Source organism: Martes martes (genome assembly GCF_963455335.1).
Source record: "Martes martes genome assembly, chromosome: 13".
Classification (NCBI taxonomy): domain Eukaryota; kingdom Metazoa; phylum Chordata; class Mammalia; order Carnivora; family Mustelidae; genus Martes; species Martes martes.
Genome location: NC_137901.1, coordinates 47,507,793 through 47,528,527, shown reverse-complemented (window position 1 = coordinate 47,528,527; position 20,735 = coordinate 47,507,793). Strand labels below are relative to the sequence as shown.

The following is a 20,735-nucleotide window of genomic DNA, read 5'->3' as shown; positions in this document are numbered from 1 at the left end:
ACTGCAGGGCAGGGTCAACTTCAGCACCAGGCCATGCAGCACACCAGCCCCTGGGGCATCGTGCTCAAGTGTGCGTGAGATCCCACCCATTTTAGAAGAGAAATTCCTTACTTTTCAGGAGATGCTCAGAAGAGTCTGAGTTTCCCCTCTGGGCTTTATTTTCTTAAAAGCCCTTAACTCTCTGAAATTCTGTTATTTACTCATTTGTCTTCTGTCTCCATCACGACTAGGAAGCAAGCTTCAGGAAGGCCAAACAGATCATGACATGGTATGTTTTAAATGAATGAGTGAGTGAAGGAGGTACGTTAACCCAGAGCACGGATCTGCCGGGTAGCAGGGCTATGGCAAGCTGGGACGGGCAGCTGGGGCCCTGCTCCCTGGGGCTGGAGGTCAGCTAGAGCAGGGACTGCTTCCCCTGGAGCAATGGTCTTTTCTGGGGAGGAGCTCAGAGCACTCAGATTGGAGCCACCTAAGAGGATCAGCATTCTAAGACCTCTGCTCTATTATCTAGGGCTGTGTGACAGACTTTCTGGAAAAGTACTGGCTTAAAACAATTTCACCCTATCTCCTAATTTGGTGGTCGGGAATTCACGCAGGTGCATCTGGGATGGGTGATTCTTCTGCTCCACGTGGCATCCCCTGAGGTCAATTGATAGCAGTCAGCTGGCAGATGGGCTGGTCTGGGGGGTGCAAGCCAGCTTCCCCTCACAGTCTGGTGGCCTGGTGGGGTTTTAAGAAGGGGGTGCTCAGCAGAGCCTGTCTACTGGAGCGCCTGCACCTGGTCTCTGCAGCACGGAAGCCTCGGGGGGCCAGACTTGTGCATGTCAGCCCAGGGCTCCCAGAGACTGTTCTAGAAGACTAAGGCAGATGCTGCAAGACTGCTTTTGACTTGGCCTTGGAAGCATCACTTCCACCACTTGCAGCAAGCAAGTCACAGAGCCAGCTCAGGTCTGAGAGAAAGGGCCGGAAACCACACAGGGGAGTGAATACCCTCGGGTGGGGGTGCAGACGTTCGTTCCTTCAGGGGAACAAGCCAGCACAGCCTCCCTCTGGGTGGGGCAGAGGGACAGAACCTGAAGCCAGGGCAGGGCCAGGAGAAGCTCAAGAGCCTCACTCCGTTGACTGGCCTTCCCCGGAACGAGAATCAAAGACCACAGACTCTCAACGAGTCCCAACGCCTTGAGCTTCCAGGGGGTTCCATATCCTATGTCAGTCCTTTCCCCAAGCCAACCTGTCAAGAAAGATACCATGTTCTAAGCGTTCCTAACCCCCTACTGCATTCATACGTGCTTACGTTTTCAGCCAGATCTGTAGCTGTACCCCCTTTTGTGGGCCTGCAGACCGAGTGCACTGCCACCCAGGCTCCTTCAACCTTCAGACCCCACAGCCACCAAAACATGCCAGCCCCCGAGAAACCGAGCCTGAGCATCCAACCGTGGCTGCTCATTCTGGAAACGGCGAGAGCTACAGTTCAGGTGGGAGGAGCGCCATTCCCGAAGGGCTATTGGTCGCTCCAACCCCACGCAGGGCGGATTTCAGACGCCACCCGAGGGAGGAGGCTGGTGGGATGGATGGGGACACTGGGAAGGCAGCTGGGACACGGGCCACAGACCCCACCTTTTGGCAAAGATGTGGTCTCCAGGGAGAAAGCCACGAGTGACCTCACTGATGTCAGACAAGCACATGGAAGCACTTAAGTGCAGAATGGACAACTCGCTGTAAAATGTGAGGGGCGTCCTTTCTACTTCGCAATATTAGTCTCTGCGGAGAAGGTGGACAGACTTCATCAGAGAGACCTCGGTTTAAGCTCTTGCTGGGTGGCCCTGGAAAAGTTACTGAACCTCTCTGAATCTCCTTGGTAAAACGGGGGAGAATGCTGCCTGCCCCACCATTGGTAAAACGAAATGACATGACACGTAGGAAGTGCCCAGCACACAGCAGCATTTGACAAGCATTTAATAACTCAGTGTCTTAGACATTGTGATGGGGTCAGTAACCCCAGCAGCTACTGCCAACACCCATCTCCTCAGCCACTTCCCTGGCTCAGGGTAGGTGAGCTGTTTCTTTTCTTTTCTTTTCTTTTTTTTTTTTTTTTAAGATTTTTTATTTATTGGACACAGAGAGAGAAATCACAAGTGGGCAGAGCAGCAGGCAGAGAGAGAGGGGGAAGCAGGCTCCCTGCTTAGCAGAGAGCCCGATGTGGGGCTCGATCCCAGGACCCTGAGATCATGACCTGAGCCTAAGGCAGAGGCTTAACCCACTGAGCCACCCAGGTGCCCCAGGTGAGCCATTTCAGATGAGTGCCGGCCAACAGAAATGTCACAGGAGCCAAACCTATAGACTGCAATTTTCTAGTGGGCCCATTAAAAAGGGTAAGAAGAAAGGAGAGATTCATTTTGATATTGCTTTATTTAATGTAACATAACAACATATTTCAATCCATAACCAGCATAAAAATTATTACAAAAATTTTACTTCCTTGTTTTATACTAAATCTTTGAAATCCACGTACATTTACACTGATTTATACCACATCTGAATTTGGACGCTTACCATTTCAGCGCTCAATGGTCACATGCGGCTATGCTGAGTCACCCTGCTGGACAGCACAACCTTCGCAAAAGGAGCTGGGTCAGCCTCCCTAGTCAAGAGCTAAGTAGCCTAGACGTTGGTAGAAGTCTGGGCCTGTGTTTAAGACGAAAGGACTTTCCCCACCCTGCCAGTCCCTACTCCCCAGGATAACAACTCTTTTTGCAATACTCTCCAGCTGAGTTTGAAGGGAAGAGAAGAAAGGCAAATTGCCATAAATACAAATGGTTTATTTTTCTTTCTATCCACAGCAAATTCGTAACCATACACAATCACACAGAACCTTGCCTCTCTTGATGGAAAGCACACTCTTTATTTGTACAAATGAAAAAAAGCAAGCACCTTGGCTTTGACTTGGGGCCAGCAAGGTCAGAGATCATGAGGACCCAGACAGGACATGGTGAAACAGATCATTTTTGATAGAAATGTTACCTGGGGATTCCCCTCTCAGACAGGAGCCCAGAGAGGGGCCCAGAGAGCCACAGATAATGAGAGCTCAAGAGGCTGCTGTAACCTGGGCTGGCCCCCAGGTCTACAGACAGACCTCTGGGCTCACCGGCATTCAGAGCTGAGCATGTGAACTTGGGCATAAAACACAGAAGTTAAGGCCTGGGGAGAGAAAAAGCCCTAGAAAAGATGGAAGCCCTAGAAAAAATGTCTACTGAAGAAACACCTTATCTGCTGCCTCCTGCTAATGTCAAGGTAAGAAAAGACCTGAGATTTTAAAACAATGAAACCGGACCGCTTTCTTACACTACACACAAAAATAAATCAAAACAGATTAAAGACCTAAATGTGAGACCTGAAACCATACAAATCCTAGAAGAGAGCACAGGCGGTCATCATTCTGACATCAGCTGAAGCAACATTGTTCTAGCTACGTCTCCTGAGGCAAGGGAATGAAAAACAAAAATAAACTAGTGGGACCACATCAAAACAGAAAGCTTTGCACAGCAACCATCAACAAAACAGAAAGACAACCTAGTGAACAGGAGAAGATATTTGCAAACGATATAGTCAATAGGGGTTAATATCCAAAATATATAAAGAGCTTACACAGCTCAACACCAAAAAAACAATCTGTTTAAAACAAACAATGGGCAGAGGACCTGAACAGACATTTCTCCAAAGACCTACAGATGGCCGACAGACATGAAAAGGGGCTCAACATCACTCATCATTGGGGAAATGCAAGTCAAAACCACAGTAAGATCTCACCTCACACCTGTCAGAATGGTTAAAACCAGGAAGACAAGAAACAACAGGTGTTGGCAAGGATGTGGAGAAATGGGAACTCTCGTGCACTGTTGGTGGGAACGCAAACTGGTGCAGCCACTGCGGAAAACAGTATGGAGGTTTCTCAAAAAGTTAAAAATAGAAATACCCTATGATCCAGAAATTCCACCATTGGGTATTTACCCAGGGAAAATGAAAACACTAACTTGAAAAGACATACACACCCCTATGGTTACTGCAGCATCGTTTACAACAGCCCAGACATGGAAGCAGCCTAAGTGTCCACTGATAGACTTACGGGTAGAGCAAATGTGGAAAACACAGACACACAGACACAGACACACACACACACACAGGAATATTAAACAGCCATAAAAAAGGGATGAGATCATGCCATGTGAGACAACGTGGATAGACCTAGAAGATATTACAGTAAGTGACATAAGTCAGAGAGGGACAAATACTATATGACTCCACTTATAAACAGAATCTTAAAAAATGAATAAACAAACAAAAAGTAGAATAAAAAATATAAATACAGAGAACAAACTGATGATTGCCAGAGAGGTTGGGGGTACAGGGTTTGGCAAAACAGGTGAAGGGGGGAAATAGCTCTGTTCCAGTTATGGAACGAGTGAGGCACAGGAATAAAAAGCACAGCATGGGGGACACAGTCAATAGTAAATAGTGATGTCTGGGGACAGAAGGTACACTTGTGGTGAGCAGGGTATACTGTATAAACTTGTCAAATCACTACGTCATACACTTGAAATCAATACAACATGTGTCAACTCTACTCCAACTAAAAAATTAAAAAATAAAAATAAAAAATAAAAACAGTGGGACCCTGGGGGCACCTGGGTGGCCCAGTGGGTTAAGCCTCTGCCTTCAGCTCAGGTCGTGATCTCAGGGTCCTGGGATGGAGCCCTGCATCGGGCTCTCTTCTCAGTGGGGAGCCTGCTTCTCCCTTTGCTACTTTCTCCTGCTCATGCTCCCTCTCTCTATCTCTCTTAAATAAATAAACAAAATCTTAAAAAAAAAAAAAAAGAAAAAAAGAATGGGTCTCCTGGAAACCAGAATTGGGCCTATTAACTGAGCACAATTCTTTCCAGACTTAGGAATCTCCATTTGCCTGAATGGCACTTGGAAAGACAGGCTCGTGATGACAATTGGTCAGATGCTACTTTCCACAAAAGGAGAAGGACTCAGTCGTATGGAGAGAGTTTTGTGGGGGCAAAAGAACAAGGGCAATTCTAAAGTCGGTTTTCTGCTTAATCCTCAGCCTCTATAAGGTTTAACTTGATGAAGAACTAAAAGCCAACTGAAACGGTCTCTGTGTCAAGGTCACTCTGAACATCTTTACCTTAAATGACACGCAGAGACCAGGAAAAAACCAGAAAAGAGATTTAAGGTACCCAAGTTCCAAAGAATACGAATTCATTCCCAGTTGTTTCATTTTCCATTTACTTTTTCAACAAGCCGGAGAGAATGTGCGGGAAGAATGGCCCCCGACTGAGCTAACGTCATTCTTCACAGAGCCGAGAACGGACAGGCTCACTTCCCAGATGCTGAAGACGATTCTCCATCGATGACGCGCCTGTCCACCACCGCAAGCCTGGCTTCCTGCCTGGGGAAGGCTCATGGCGACTCCACTACCTTCTACATCTCCAAGTGACCAAAACCAACACTCGGCAGAATAGCTAAGGGATCTGGTCCCCGTCATGAGCAGAAAGAATGAGTGAGACACTATTCTCCTAACCCTTCAGTGTGGGTTCAGGATCAAGTTACCATTTCATGCATATTCCTTCCTTTTGACTCCCAGAGAGGCAAGGTTTAGGATTTTAATCCAATTTTTAATCTGGCCTGAAAAATATACTTCAGCGTTCAATGATCTGAAATCTCCTCTGAGCAATCAGGGAATTAAATGGATTAAAAGCTTTAAGGAAGAGGATTATAAATGTGTGTGCCTGTGTGTACACGTATGTTCTAGGTTTGTTTCACTGTCTGGGGAGTATCGGGAGTTATAAACCCTATTCTCTCTGTTGATCATGGAGGAGAGAGTGAACCTAATACAGGCCAAAGAAAGTGTGTACAGAATTCAACACAACATACGGTCACCAAAAAACTTCAGCACTCAATCCAGAGTAATAGTGTCCTTGCTGGTATCTCACTTGGCTCAGAACTCCCGGTCGACCCTCATCGCGACTCCTGCCCCCGAGTGGAAACCCTCCTGGGGAATTCCGTTTGGGCTCGTAAGCGGATGAGGGCAGGCTCCAGGCAAGCCCATGAGAGCAAGGGAAGGACGTCCCCAGAAGAGTCTCCAAAGACGTAAAAATACAAAACAAAAAGTGCCATGGAATACCTTGAGCCCACCATCAAGTAGTCAAAGCAGTGTTTGGTGACAAGTGTTTGACAAGGAGTCCTGTGCATCAGTCCAAGGAAGCAGAGCCGGCCCCGTACGGGGGGACTCCCGGATCTGGGTCTGCCCCACTGGGCCATGCGGTCCGCAGGGCTCAAGGGAGCCTCTCAAAGCAGGAAGACACAACACAGTCCCTTCTCTGCAGCAGCCCACGGACCCCCAGACAGAGTTCTCCTTGATGCAGTGAGATGTGGCGGCCTCACTGTCCCTGCTTTCTTGCCTCGGACACACTCCACAGGGAGTTCCGATGCCTGGGGGCTGAGTACTCCAGCTGGCAGCCTTCGAGTTGACTCTTCGTGCCCTTAGGAGCCCTTCCGCTCGGAGAAAACCAGCAAGGCCTCTCCAAGGCCCCCGAGCAGGAGGCTGCAAGAGATGGCAAGAGGTTAGCTTCCCCGTCCTCTGAGCCTGGAGGCTGGGGGCCCATGGAGCTGCCTGGCGCCCACCTGTAGCACAGCAAGGGATCCCTCCCTTGCTTGGGGACTCTCACGTCCCCCGTCCAGCCTGCCCAGCCGCTGGGTTGACCCTGTAACTGCCCGCGTGTCCCAAGTAAACGTCAGCCGGGAGGCAGGAGGGGCGTGGGCTGCAAGGTGGGGTTTGCTCCTTCCCTCACCTCCCTGCCCCCGCGCGCGGGAAGGAGGTGGTAGGTCTTGCTCATCCTGACCCGGGGGGGTGACTGTGCTCCGGCAAACGCTCTGCCCCAGACACAGCACGGCGAGGACACCTCTCGCAGCCGCCGAGGGCTTTCAGCAGACAGGGGTTGACGACAGGACACCACGCAGGTATCCCTAGCCTTGTCACGATTGAGGGCACCGTCTTTGAACCCTGTTATTCCACGGAGGCTAGCAGAACATTTAGAGAGGAAAACACTAAAGTCGAGTCATGACTTTCCCATCAGCGCAGAAAGAAATACGGTCGCCGATCCTAAAACGGAAAGGTAGTGGGAAAACTGTGGACGGGGGAGGCCTGGAGGTCTGTACAGTCTCTATTTTCAGCTTCTCCGTAGACAATCTGCTGTCTCTCTGAACCCCCAAATTCTTCCCACAAAGCACTTCCGGGCACTGGGCTGGGCCATCCCTGCAGGATTATGACGGGAGGTCCATGGTGACGAAATGCCCTTGATCAGAGGTGCCAACACGTGCTTCCTGCCTTGTCCCACCTCCCCCACGTACCCGCCCACCACACATGCACATTTCGGCGACAGCGTCTTTTACGTTTCTGACGTACACCTGGGATGCCAACTCTGTGAAACACACAGGCTGTGCACACCACATTCCCAGGGAGAAATGTCACCCCTGTGAGTGACTCTGACATAAAGATAACTTGTCCCGTGTGCCCCACGTAGCACAGGAATGAACTAAGTGTGAGGCCACTGAAACAACCAACCGAGTCCCAACCGTGGCTCGGGCATTGCTTAGCTAGGTGACGCAGTGCCTGCTTGTCAGCTTTCGTCTTGTCTGTGCCACGGGAGCTGCTCACATGCAGCCGTCTGTCTGAGGCTGAGAGGGACATGCAAGAAGCCATCAGCCCCCACACTTGGCCTCTAACAAACGAGCAATAGAATATTACCGTACTGACTGGTTGACAGCCCGCCCAGAGCGGCAATGCCTTCCTCACTGGCCTCAGAGCTGGCTTGCCGACTCTGCTCCAAGACTTCACACGAGGGGCACGTCCCCCTGGTTGAGCAGCTCTGGCCATGGGATTCCAGTCAGCATGGACGGGCGTCTTATCATGGAAGGCCCCTGGGCATATGGTTTCTCCCTCCAGAGGGAAGCCCTTCCTCAGACTGACCCAACAGCTGCTTCTTACAACCTCACCTGTGAATCCAAGTTCTGCTTTCCAGAGCCACAGAGAACAAATCCTTTACCCTCGTTGACCCTAGAGAGCAGGGAGAATCCCCAAACCACCATCCTCTCCTCTCCCTGTGACAAAAGGGCTCCCGGTGAGAGCAGAGGCGCCCGCCAAGCAGCCGGTCACTGGGGGAGGGGACCGGGAGGGTGTCCCACCAGCCAGGGGAACAGCTGGGATGGAAAGGTCAGGGGCGTGAGGGGGAGGCGTGCCTGAGATCTGAAGCTCCGAGTTGGAATGAACTTTCTTTTTTGTACAGAAATATTATAAATAATGACAAGAAGCCCATAAATTCTGTTGGATACACATTTAACTCGTAATAACGTAACTGAAGGTTGTGTCTACGTTGTAAGTGAAGCAAATGTCTGAGGACCTTCCTAGATTTATACTCGTCGTTTACAGGATTGTTTCTGTGAGAAACTGAGGTCCAGCTTCCGAAAGACGGTATGTGGAAACAGGACGCATGTGTGCTGGTCCCTGGCCTAGTGCCAGGACGCGTGAGGGCCCCCGCCTCTTCTCTTGGATGAAGGGGAAGCCATTCTTCTGGTACAGAGGGCTCAGCCCTGAAGACCAGGCTGCTCCTTTTATGCGGATCTACTGTTCCTTTCAACATTCCTTAAGGAACACACACACACACACACACACACACACACACAGAGTCTTCTTAAACCCCCGGGGGCAAGTGCAAAGTCACGGTGACCTGGTACAAAGCCTGCACAGGCCTTTGGGCGGGGGAGGGGCTTATTTCTGCAACATAACCAGGGCCCCAGTCATTTCTACAGCTTCCAGTAATCCTCCTTAGTCACCAGGGAGAAGAATAGGCCACGGGCTGGCTCACTGCCCCTTCTCCCCCACAGCCTTAGAACAATGCCAAGCGTAATAACCTTGCATCTCAACCGTTGGGCTTAGCTACTGCCTGAAACACCAAAGCAGCTTAGAGAAGGCTCAGCAAGGAAACAAACCTTGGTTCCGTGTACTGGTAAGAGAGCCAGGGAGGTGAGCTTTGATGTTGTTTTCTAAACAGCAGGGGAAGCTGACACGGGGTGCAGGAATCTTAATAGCATTACAACCATTTAAGTCAGAGCCTCACTGAACTGTTTGCAAATCATGTAATCCCCATCATTCCTGAAGTGAACACACTTCATGCAACTAAGGCATACACACCAGACTGGACAGCGCGCCCGGCCAGAAATACTTAGCACCAGCTTCTCTTCCGAGGGGGGGGGGGGCGGATTTTCAGTTCCTCCCCAGTCTTTCTCTGTCCTCCCACCCGAAGAGGCCCCGGCTCCGTTTTACACTCATTACTGTGCTTATTCAAGCACTTACTGACCCCATGAGATGGGGGCCCCAGAGACTGTACCCTTTTCCAGCTGGAGCTCCCGTATTTTCCCAATGAAGGACGATGAATTCCTATCCTTGCTCCCCCTTCTATATTCCAAACGACTTTGGCTTTCTCTCTCTTCCTCACCAAAAGGTATCTGCCTAAGGTACCATTCCCTTGGAGACTTGCTGAAGGACAGTTCATAATCTGACCAATTACTCTGTGTTGAGAGGTAATGAGTGATAGTTACTTAGAAGGCCCTGCTTAGCATTTTGGAGTTTTTAACTCAAGTGGAAAACTGATAAATTTCAGTCACTGTGGGGGCACCTGGGTGGCTCAGTGGGTTGAAGCCTCTGCCTTCCACTCAGGTCATGATCCCAGGGTCCTGGGATCGAGCTCCGTGTCGGGCTCTCTGTTCAGCAGGGAGCCTGCTTTCCTCTCTCTCTCTCTGCCTGCCTCTCTGCCTGCTTGCGATCCCTGTCAAATGAATAAATAAAATCTTTAAAAAAAAATTTCAGTCACTGTGATCTTAGCTGCATTCTGGGGTGTGTTGGGGGGAGTACTTCCTTCACCCCTAAATTCACTCTCTCCATAAAGAGGCTTGGGCAGTCTCTGCACAGTGTCCTAAACTGAAAGGCATAAGACATCATTATTCAAAGACGGTATGAGAACACTTTCTAAAGCCTGCTGATGTTAGCGCGGCTTGTGCTAAGATCGAGCATGATGCTAATCCGTGATCAATGGCGGGCTCCGTGAATGACTGGCAAAGGCGAGAAGTGATCGCAGAGTCCTCAGGACAAAGAGGTTGTGTTTGGTTATTTGTTTTCTCTTTGTGTACCTAAACTCTAAGAGAGTGTCTCCTAGTCTAAAAAGAATTCAAAGAAGGGGCACCCGTAACTATTTCTACTCAACAGGGACACTGCTCACAGTTTAGAATTTTTTCTTTCGTATGTGTTCGATCCCCTCTGTTGAAATTTTGGACATATACACCATATACTATAAAACTCCATTAATTAAAAGTGAATAATAAAATATTAATCTGGATATTTAAATGCATGGCTTGCAATAGATTGTTTTTGTCATTAAAAACCAGATACTTTTCTGGACAAGAGCAGTTGCTTTTAAGAAAAGACTTTAAAAGTTGACCAGCATTGGTACTTCGGTTTATAATTTTTCTTTCGTACAGTAGTTGGAAGGCTGGCCACTCATTTATTCAGCTCTTGCAATGAGGCAGAGAGGCGCACAGGTGCCTGGCTACGGTTCCCTGCTGGAGGAGCTCACAGCCGCAGCCAGATGGGGCGTGCACACCCAGCTCTCACTCAGCACGGTGGAGCTGACCGGGCTGTGCGCAGAGAGTGTGGGAGGGGCTGCCGAGGACCTGACATAAGCCGACCAAGTCTCTAATTTATGAGATCAGCAGGTTTCTAAGATCTTGCTGAAATTCTGAATGGCATTTTCTCCACTAATCACCACAAACCTTTAGATCCATGATTCCAACTGGGGCAATTTTGCTCCCAAGGGGACACTGGGCGATGCCTGCAGAAACTGCTTGGCATCCCGTGGGAGTGGGGCTCAGGTTCACAGCCAAAACCCTACAAGGCACAAGACAACCCCCTATAGTGAATTATTTGACCCAAAATGTCAACAGTGCTGAGGTGAAAAACCCTACTTTATTTTATTTTAAAGATTTTTATATCTTTATTTGAGAGAGAGAGAGGGAGTGCGAGCACTAGCAGGGTGAGGAGCAGAAAGAGAAGCAGGCTCCCCACTGGGCAGGGAACCCGATGTGGGGCTCGAACCCAGGACCCTGGGATCATGACCTGAGCCGAAAGCAGACACTTAACGACTAAGCCCCCCAGGCGCCCTGAAAAACCCTACTTTAGATGATGAGCTGCTCTGTGCAGCTAAGCTGCTGCTGCCCCCCAGAAGGTAGATAATGACACATTGTGCACTCATTCCCTGGATGGTGACCTCGCTGGGGCCCCAGACCATGTCAGTAGCCTCGGAGCCCACCAAGCATTTTTTTGTGAAATGAATGAATATACGAGCAAATGGAGGTCAGGATGTAGCTGACACAGGGTCCCCAGGTCTCAGCCAGCCTAGGTGGGGGAGGCTGTGCTGACTTGCAGAGTCCATGCCCACAGAAGGGGACAGTCTCTACCTATTCCAGCAATGGGTGCCATGTGGAAGTACATGCCCAACGTAGTTGCTGGTCCCCATTTTCAGAAGAATCTGGAAATGCGGACCCTTATGGGGAAGTCACCTGATTTCTCACCTTGACTGATTTAAAAATTTGCAAACCAAAAAACAAGAAACGATGATACAGGCAAACACAGCGGGTCCCAACAAAACAGTTCTGCAGTCCCTGCTCTTTGGGACTTCTGATCAGCCTAAGCTCCCACAAGCCAGAGGGCAGCCCTGCCCAGGGCCCCAGCTCTGAGAGCTGGTCAGCCGGTCTCGGCGTGAGCATGCCGCTGTATGGCCAGCACAGACCAGCTCTGTACGAAAGACAGGAAGACAGGAAGTCTGAAATACGGTCTGACACTCCTCTTCTGGTGGTTCACTTTGTGGTTGGAAAATTCTTGGAGGGTGAAAACACACCATCCTTAAACACAAGAGTTCTCAAAAATCAGGAAATTCCAAAGTCAAGGTTCCTTTTGCAATAATCGCACATGCTGTTTCCTTGATTTGGGTACACACAGCCTTTCTTTCCGTTTTGTTCAGGGCATCCCATAAAGCTCACAGGATGTGAAAGAGCCTGGAGGCTTGGCCCCTTCCAGACTGCTGCTGTGATGCTCAGCCTGAGCATTTCCTCCCGGCTGGAGAGCCACCTCTCTCCGCTAGTTCTCACCCTCAGTTCCACACCTGGGTTTTTAAAGTTCATTCTGAAATTCTGTACAAAACAGAGTTGTTGGAGGCTCACTTGTGAGAAAGAAAACTGCCATCAAGAATCTAGAATTCCACCATGAAGGTGAAGATACAGACATTTGGGGAACAGTCTCAAGGGTATCTTGGCAGCTGGGTTTCTGGACATCCTGCCTACTGCGGGGCTCATGCCTTCCTGGAAGGACAGGTGTAGGGGAAGAAGGAGGGAGCAGAGGTTTAGCTTCCTGCCCCAGCTCTGGTTCCAAATCACTAACTCGCACCATGGGCCCCTCCTGTCTCTCTAGCCTTCTCTGTCTTCCTGGGGCCGGAGGGCCCAAATCTTCTTCCTCCCACAGCCTCCCACAGCCTCTCTGTTCTGCATAAGGTCCTACTCAAGCCAGTTCCATAGCCCTCCTGATGCCTATCCTCTCCTTCCTGCAGCCTTCACATTTGCTGTGCCTTCAGACCATGACTATCTAATCCCACAAATTATCTTTATGATTTCCCTGCCCCTTCCCCTCTTCGAGGGCTGAATGATGTCTTATTTTGCATGCAGCAGTCACTCAATAAATATTTTCAGCTAACTGACAGAATTATAGTTTATAGTATTAAAAAATCCAAGACAGTGAGATCCTTGTCCTATGATCATTTCCCTGGACATTCTTAGTTCACCATGTCAGCCCTTGAATAAGAAATAGAGCTGTCTTGTCCTGGGTAATGCTCCTTCTGTGTTGCTGTCAAATTATCTAGAAGCTCTTCATGGATGGTCATACTGGTGACAAGAGGATCATATAGGCTAGTTTCTTTAACACCTCCCTTATGACCACTTCTACCTAGATACTACCTACACTGCTGGTAAGTCCTTGGCATTTGCTAAGTCAGTCCTAAGGAGGTACACAAAGGTTATGGGACCCTGGACACACACAAGTCTGGTTTTGAATCCTTGTCAATCATAGCAGCTGTAAAATCTTGGAAAAATCACATAATATATATAAAGTTAGTGGATCACCAGTAGTGTTTATGCTTGTGTGGCTGAGTGGCCGAAAGGTCTGCGGGTGAAGCTCTGTTTCTTGATTCTGGATGCTGGTTCGGGATAATCAGTTTGTGAAAATTCCTCAAGTTGCATGTTCATGACATGGGTACTCCTCGGAGTGTGTATTTACAGGTCAATAAAATATAGACCTCGAACGCCCTTTCTTCAACATTGGAGAGAAAAAAAATTAATATCCTGATGAAACCCCAATAATGGGGTGCCTGAGTGGCTCAGTTGGTTAAGCGACTGTGTTCAGCTTGGGTCATGATCCTGGAGTCCCGGGATCGAGTCCCTCATCAGGCTCCCGGCTCCACGGGGAGTCTGCTTCTCCCCTCCCATGCTCTCTCTCACTGTCCCTCTCTCAAATAAATAAATAAAATCTTTAAAAAAGAAAGAAAGAAAGAAAGAAAGAAACCCAAACAATGAATTTGCTTTTCCTTTCTCTGTGCAGAAGACTTACCATCCCACTGTCGCACTGGTCAGGATCATATCAAACAGCAATACCGACAAGCCAGCTGTGAGGACCTGCGGGAATAATTTCAACGAAAGGCCATCAGAGCAGCAGGACTTGGGTAACCTTCTCCAGAGTCCTTGTTTCCAAGCTGAGTTCATGTTGGTTCAGATCCCAGACATCACCCGTTTCTACTTCACGTCTTTTCCCCCACACACTTGCTAGGTCACTGTATTTAGGGCTCCCTCTGAGCTAAGTGTTTGGTGGAGAAAATGCTAAGTCCTAGTCTATTTGGGAGGTGAGAATCTTCAAAGAAACATTTAACTTCCCAGCTCTTCAAAATGGAGGCACCCAGCCAACATCTCACCCATCTCTCTGCAGGGCAGGGGGTATAGTAAGAATATGCATTTCCATCTTGTCTCAGTGTACGGAAATAATGCCCACGTCCAGTTGTGCTCATCTGTCTGTTTCCACATCCTCCAGATAAGAACTTAGCCATCACCCTGCCTTTGCCCACAGCACCATCTCTCCCCTGTCCCAATGCCCCCATCTTTCTGGCCCATGATACAAGTTCTAAGAAACCAAGTGCTTCCTGGGGAGGAAAAATTAAATCATTAATTTGTTATTTGAAGGGACACCTGGCTGGCTCAGTTGGAGGAGTGTGTGACTCTTGATCTTGGGGTCATGAGTTCGAGTTCTGCATTGGGTGCAGAGAGTACTAAAAAAAAAAAAAAAAAAAACTTAAAAAAATTATTTGCAAATACCTAGAAGCCAAAAGAGAGAGTAGAGGTTACCCCCACATCTCTCAAAGCTGGAAATGACAGAAAAGTCTCTTAGGAATGGCAGTAATGGGACTCCCGCTCCCACAGTATCACTGAACAGTTGGCACAGAGAGTATGTGTGAACCAAAGACCCAACTCTAAGGTTACCACTTGGAATGCCTGCTCAGGAAAAGATGTTTTTTCCCCCAGAATTCTGTATTTTGAAGTGCAAGATGGCTTTCATTAGGAAGGTGAGCCCAAGGACCTGCTTTCTTGCAATGAGAAGCAGAAGCAGGTTGTCAGGGCGCCTGGGTGGCTCAGTCAGGTAAGCGTCTGCCTTCGGCTCAGGTCATGATCTCGGGGTCCTGGGATTAAGCCCCACTGCAGGCTCCTTGCTCAGCAGGGAACCTGCTTCTCCCCCTCCTTCTGCTGCTCCCCCTGCTCATGTGCTTGCTCACTCGCTCTCTCTCGAATAAATAAATAAAATCTTAAAAAAAAAAGAAGCAGGTTGTCGTGGGATGTGTCCCTCAGGCCAGACACCCTGAGAAATGTGAAAAGCCATCATGCTGTCCTAGAGGCCTCTTCTGGTCTCCAAACTGGGAACCAGGCAGCAAGCTGGTGGCCCTAAGGAAGGAGTATGGTTACATGAGTCTCATCCTCATTCACCTACCATCTCAAGAAGAAGTCTGGAAATTTAAACCAAGAACCTTTGGTACAGAAACTCTGAGAGGTTTTAGAACCTGTGTAATTTACCCACTTGAGGTCCCTCTCCGTTTGCTTCTTTTATTGATTTTCAGCAAAAACCCTGACAACGAAACAGACCCGTGTTGGCTTCAGGAACAAAAATGAAGTGGCGACCAGGTCAGCGAGACAGCCGCAAAGCAGAACCCGAAGAACAAGGGGAAAAAGGTTGGTCAAATTGCTGGGGGGAGGGGGACAGGTATGTTCAACAGCAGGGTGAACGGCAGCTGTTCTCCTACCCTCCCTTTGTTTCACTTAACATTATGCTTAGGACCTTTGCACCTCTGGTCCTAACTGAAGGGCGCCTAAAATTTTATTAGCTTGCCATGCAACTGTCTGGTTTTGGAAACAAGGTTATAACGACCACATAAATTAGTGCGCCGGCTTCCCTGCTTAGTTTCCTATAAAGGATGAAGGTGATCTTGACTTCGGATGTTAACTCTGACTTGAACACCTTGGACTTGGGCCTTCTAGTTGCGGCTGGCCTACAGTGGCCGCCGTCCTAACCAAATCTTCTCTTTCTCCCTGATTCAAGCTTGTCATTTTCCCTTTTTCCAAAAATGTGTTTCGTCTAGATTTTCCAACATTTTGCTATTTGGAAAAAAACACTATTTTTTCTCTTTTGTGCTTTTATTACCTTCCCTTTTAATCTTACTTTTACTGCCCTTTTCTCTTTCTTTTTTTTTCCCCCTTCCTTAGTCTTGACCAAAGCTCAGCTTGTTAATCCCACTTCACTTTTGCCACTTCTTGGATATTTCCTGGGACGGAGCCAATGGGATTTCTTAGAACCGCTGAAATAGGCTCCATCCTACTGACGGATGGCTGTGATGTTGGCAGCTTGGCGTTAACAGAACACCTCCCTACATTTGTAAAGGGTCCAAATGGCCTTTCCTCATTCTTCACCATTATCTTCAGGCCTCCGCCCCTTCCCACCAGCTCTTCACGGTCTTCTCCCATGGGCTCCGTCCCTTATTCTCGGAGTGTGTCTCTCACACGGCTTCCCGTCTGGCGTGCCAGGCCACCACCTCCCACAGGGCCTGGAGTCCTCACAGCCTGGGACCGCGCCCCCCTTCCTCCGCGTACCTCTCTAGCTCGGGAGGAATCCCATCTGCCGGGAGACAGACAACCAGCCTGCTTATTCCCATTCACTGCACCTTTTGCCAAGAAAAACACATCTTAAAACTTCCAAACCGGCTCTTACTTGAAATTCAGATTGGTTGGGTAGCCACACCAGAGCCTCTGCCATGGGCTGCTTCCTGGAAATGTTTGTTCAGTCTCCTGTCTTTCTCCCGGGGCACTTTTTCAGACTTCTCTAAGGTTTCATCTCTCAAGGAGCACATTTTCGGCTGGCTGAGACACCCACTAAAATGTCACAAACAGGTGTGTCTTATTTCTGTGACGACTGTACGGTGAAGTTGTCTACACTACGGAGCTACGGCAAAAGTTCGATGGACCCCTCTGAGATCTCTTCAGAAGAACCACTGGTTTCTGAGCCTTCTCTACTTTCTTTTGTTTCCACTGCCAGCCCTAGCAGTTACTATGGAAGGCATTTTCTCTGTCTCTCTCTCTCTCTCTCTCTCTCTCTCTCTCTCTCACACACACACACACACACACACACACACAGACTCACCAAAGTTCTACCACTTCACAAAAGTCACTGCTGAAGACGGGATGAGTAGCGGCCAATGACGCCTGACGGAGAAGCAGACACTGGGCAGTGGGCCAGCCCGACTTGCCCACTAAGTGACTTGCACCCACACACCAACCTCACCAGGTGTGAGGTTCAAATTCATGCCTCAGCAAAGAGGAAGAACACTCAAAATTCAGAATGATAACACCTGTTCGTGTCAAGGGTCTGGTCCACTTCCAGTTCCACTGTGGAACAAACAGAAGCCAGGAGTAGCTGAGGGGGCATGGATGGGTATCAAGTGTCCTACATGTGGTCACTTAGGGGCAGGACCTGAGAAGTGGAAGGGACTCCCCAAGATCACAGATGGGGGCCTGGGACCCTCACAGCAGTGAGGAGTAGAACCAAAGCTTTGTCTCCCAGGTCAGCCTTCCCTCACAGCCAGAAATTCAGGAAAAGGCCCCCACCAGCTCCATAAAGGTTTCGCTTTTTTTTTTTTTTTTTAAGACTTTGTCTTTCAAGTAATTGCTACACCCAACGTGGGGCTCAAACTTACAACCCTGAGATCAAGAGTCGCATGTTCTACTGACTGAGCCAGCCAGGCACCCCTCCATATGGCTTCTTTTGGGGGAAAAAAATCCACCAAAAGCAGGGATTCAAACAGATATTTGCAAACCCGTGTTCATAGCAGCATTATTCACATTAGCCCAAATCTGGAAGCAACCCAAGTATCCATCAATGGATGAATGGAGAAGCAAAATGTGTTGCATACATAATTACTCAGCCTTTGCAAGGAAGGCAAATCGGACCCATGTTGCAACACGGATGAACCTGAAAGACATGACAGTGGGTGAAATAAACCAGATACAGAAAGACAAATAGTGTAGGATTCTACTTTCATCAGGTACCTAGAGTCATCACATTCGTAGAGACAGAAAGTAGAATGGAAGTTGCCAGGGCTTGTGGGGAATTGGGAGTGGGGAGTCAGTGTGAACAGGGACAGAGTTTCAGCGTCAGATGATGAAAAAGTTCTGGTGACAAATATTAATAAATGCGTAAACTTTTTTTTAAAAAGCCGTTAAAATGGCTAAAATGTGCTCAAGAAATCGACTTCGAGTTCCTCTTGGAACTTGCCCTTCAAGAGACTTCAGTAGCAGCCCTGAGTAGCAACTGTTGTTCTTGCTTTCGGAAAGCATGTTTAAAAATACAAATTTTTCCCCCAGAAGAAAGAGTCCTGCGGTCTGAGGAATGTCTCCATCGCACACACAGATCTGAACAACAAACACCAGGACCAGCCTCGGGCTGAGGGAGGCCAACAACAGCAGAGCTCGATACGTCGTGCCGGGCAGCGGGCCTTTGAACTTCCTGGCTTTGTCAGCGGATGTCACAACCTCCGTGTTATTGAAGCAGATTTTGGTATTTAAAGCAGATCAGGCTTGTTTTTTAAACATTCATTCCGATCCTAAGACACATTTTCTGTTTGTCTGAGGGAAAGAGAAAGGGGACTGGTGGGTGGTGGGAACCAGACAGTCGTGCATTGGCGGGGGGTGGGGGTTTGCGGGGGGCGGGGGGGACGGTTGGAGAGTTGGGCTTGTTGTTTGTTACCGCTTTGTTGTTATTGTTGAGACACAGATGCCTGAAGAAGAAAGGGACTGACTACAGCACAGAGAAAAGACCCTGCACTGTCGCTATCTCAGCGACAGCCCATGTCCCTCACTTAAACGCACTGCAGTGTCTCTAACGCGGTTTCATACCATCACATTTGCTCAGCAAAGTCCCTCTGCCTGAAACTTCACACAAGTGGCCTCCCCTTACCATTCCTGCTCACTTTGTGAAAATCCCTTTTGAAAAAACTCGTACAGCTTTAAAATTTATTTATTTATCTATTTGTTTATTTATTTATTTATTTATTTTAGAGAGAGGGAGAGCACGCGCAAATGTGAGGGGGACAAGTTTCGAGGGAGAGGGAGAGAGAATCCTCAGGCAGACTCCCACTGAGTATGGAGCTGACACGGGGCTCGATCCCAGGACCCCGAGATCCTGATCTGAGATCAAGAGTCAGATGCTTAACTGACTGAGCCACCCAGGTGCCCCTAGAAAACTTTTATGAACCTGAGCCTGCCACCCCAGCCACACATCTGGGTGGATCAGGCACCTCTTCCAGAGGCAGTGCCAAACTACGGAAATGTGTGATCTCCCCAAGCAAGACGTCTACCGTCCCTCTTTGTATGTTCAGGATCTACCAACAGAGACCCACATGCAGTCAGTGGCTGATACGCTTTCTAGAACCACACTACTCATTGGAGCTGGCAAGTCACATTCTTGTTTCTTCTTAAACCCCTTTCCATATGTTAGGGGCAGTTGGAAGCCAGACTGGAGAACAACAGAGACCCTCTCTGCTCATCTCCTCCTTCCCTCCGCAGGGAGGATTCACAATTGGCTCACTCTGAGTTTCAAGTTTCAAGTCCAAAAATGTTTCAAGTCCAAAATGTGAGGAAAGATTCTGATTATCTCCTGGACCAACTGACCATGCTGCGAGGGGCAGGGGAGAGGGGGGAGGGGGCAGTGGCCAGAGTAATGGAAGAATGTGGACGTTCATCCTTGAACTTCATGGTTGGAATGAAGGAAGAGGCACATTTCCCTGGCGGAAGGAGGGAATGTGCTGGGCAGACAGAAGAACAGATGTCTTGCGTGCCTGTGCCATCAATACCACCATCAATATCGGGCCCCACCGCAGACCTATGGGACAACATCTACATTTGAACAGACAGCCAGGTGACTGCTTTCATATTCACAGGTGAGGAGCTCTGCTCTACCCCTCCAACTCTAGCACTATCTCAAGAACTACTCTGTCCAGCTGATATGGGAGGGATTGGCGGGTCCCATCCCCAAGGAAGGGCTGGCTGCAACTCCTTCCCAGGCCACAGAACAGGAGGCATATGTCAGAGTGTCTTGGAGTCGGTCTGTGTTGTAGACTCACCTATGGATGTTACTAATAGGCCTTTTTAGGGTAAAGAGTAAAACAATAAAAATTTATACACCGAAAGCAGATTATCTCTTTTTCACCCAGGACCCGAGGAACTATTCCAAGTCCACCAGACACAAACCACAGCTAAGGCTGAGAACTCTATTTGGCAATTTAAAAACATTCCATTTAACCCTTACCATCAATCCTCTGATTTCTTATCATGATCAGTGTAATTATTAGTGATAGACAACTCCAGCTAAATTCTGGGCATGGCTATTCATAGTTTGGTATGTCCTCGTTCAAGGACACAATGAGTCCTCACTCTGGCAGGTATCAGGAGACCAGCGTTTCCCCTAAGCACCACGGGACAGAGAACATAGATGAGGGACAATAGGAGATGAAGGGTATGTGAAGGAAGGATGAATTTTAAACCTAGAAAAACTCTGGTGACTTTGAACAAACTCCTACATTTTATAGAGGAAGAGCGGAGTTAGGAAAGATGCGACATGACCATCTAGTTTGGCGAAGGGAAGGGAAGAAAGTGACCACAATTTAAAGAGGACCAAAAATGTGCCAGACGTCCGCTCTGTAGTGTTACATGTATGAGCTCATGTGCTCCCCCAACATCCCTGCACAGGAGGGTGCTTGGTCCCATTTTACAGGTGAAAACACTGAAGCTCCTAGAAGTTACTTTGCTCAAAGCACATAGTCACAAAAGGGAAGAGCTGCGACTAACATCCTGGTCTCCCGCCTGTGCCAACCCTCACAGTCCACCCCAGTGGTAGCTAGTACCTCCGCGGTAGTTCTGCTGAACCCCAGGCGTGAACCTGACTCAGCAGCTCTCAACCCCCCCAGCTACACATCAGAGTCTCCTCTCAA

At 48.7% G+C, this 20,735-nt stretch overlaps 1 protein-coding gene across 1 annotated transcript in view; it reads right to left on the bottom strand.

Moving 5' to 3' along the window:
- Positions 1-2,404: 2,404 nt before the first annotated feature.
- TMEM241 (transmembrane protein 241) overlaps positions 2,405-20,735 on the bottom strand; it is a 113,387-nt gene continuing 95,056 nt past the window's right edge. The window contains exons 14-15 of the mRNA XM_080821296.1: positions 13,769-13,833; positions 2,405-6,607 (exon numbers count right to left, since the gene is read on the bottom strand). Of these exons, the coding sequence (XP_080677422.1) occupies positions 6,547-6,607; positions 13,769-13,833 (126 nt within the window). The 3' untranslated portion in view covers positions 2,405-6,546. The remainder of the gene's footprint in view (positions 6,608-13,768; positions 13,834-20,735) is intronic.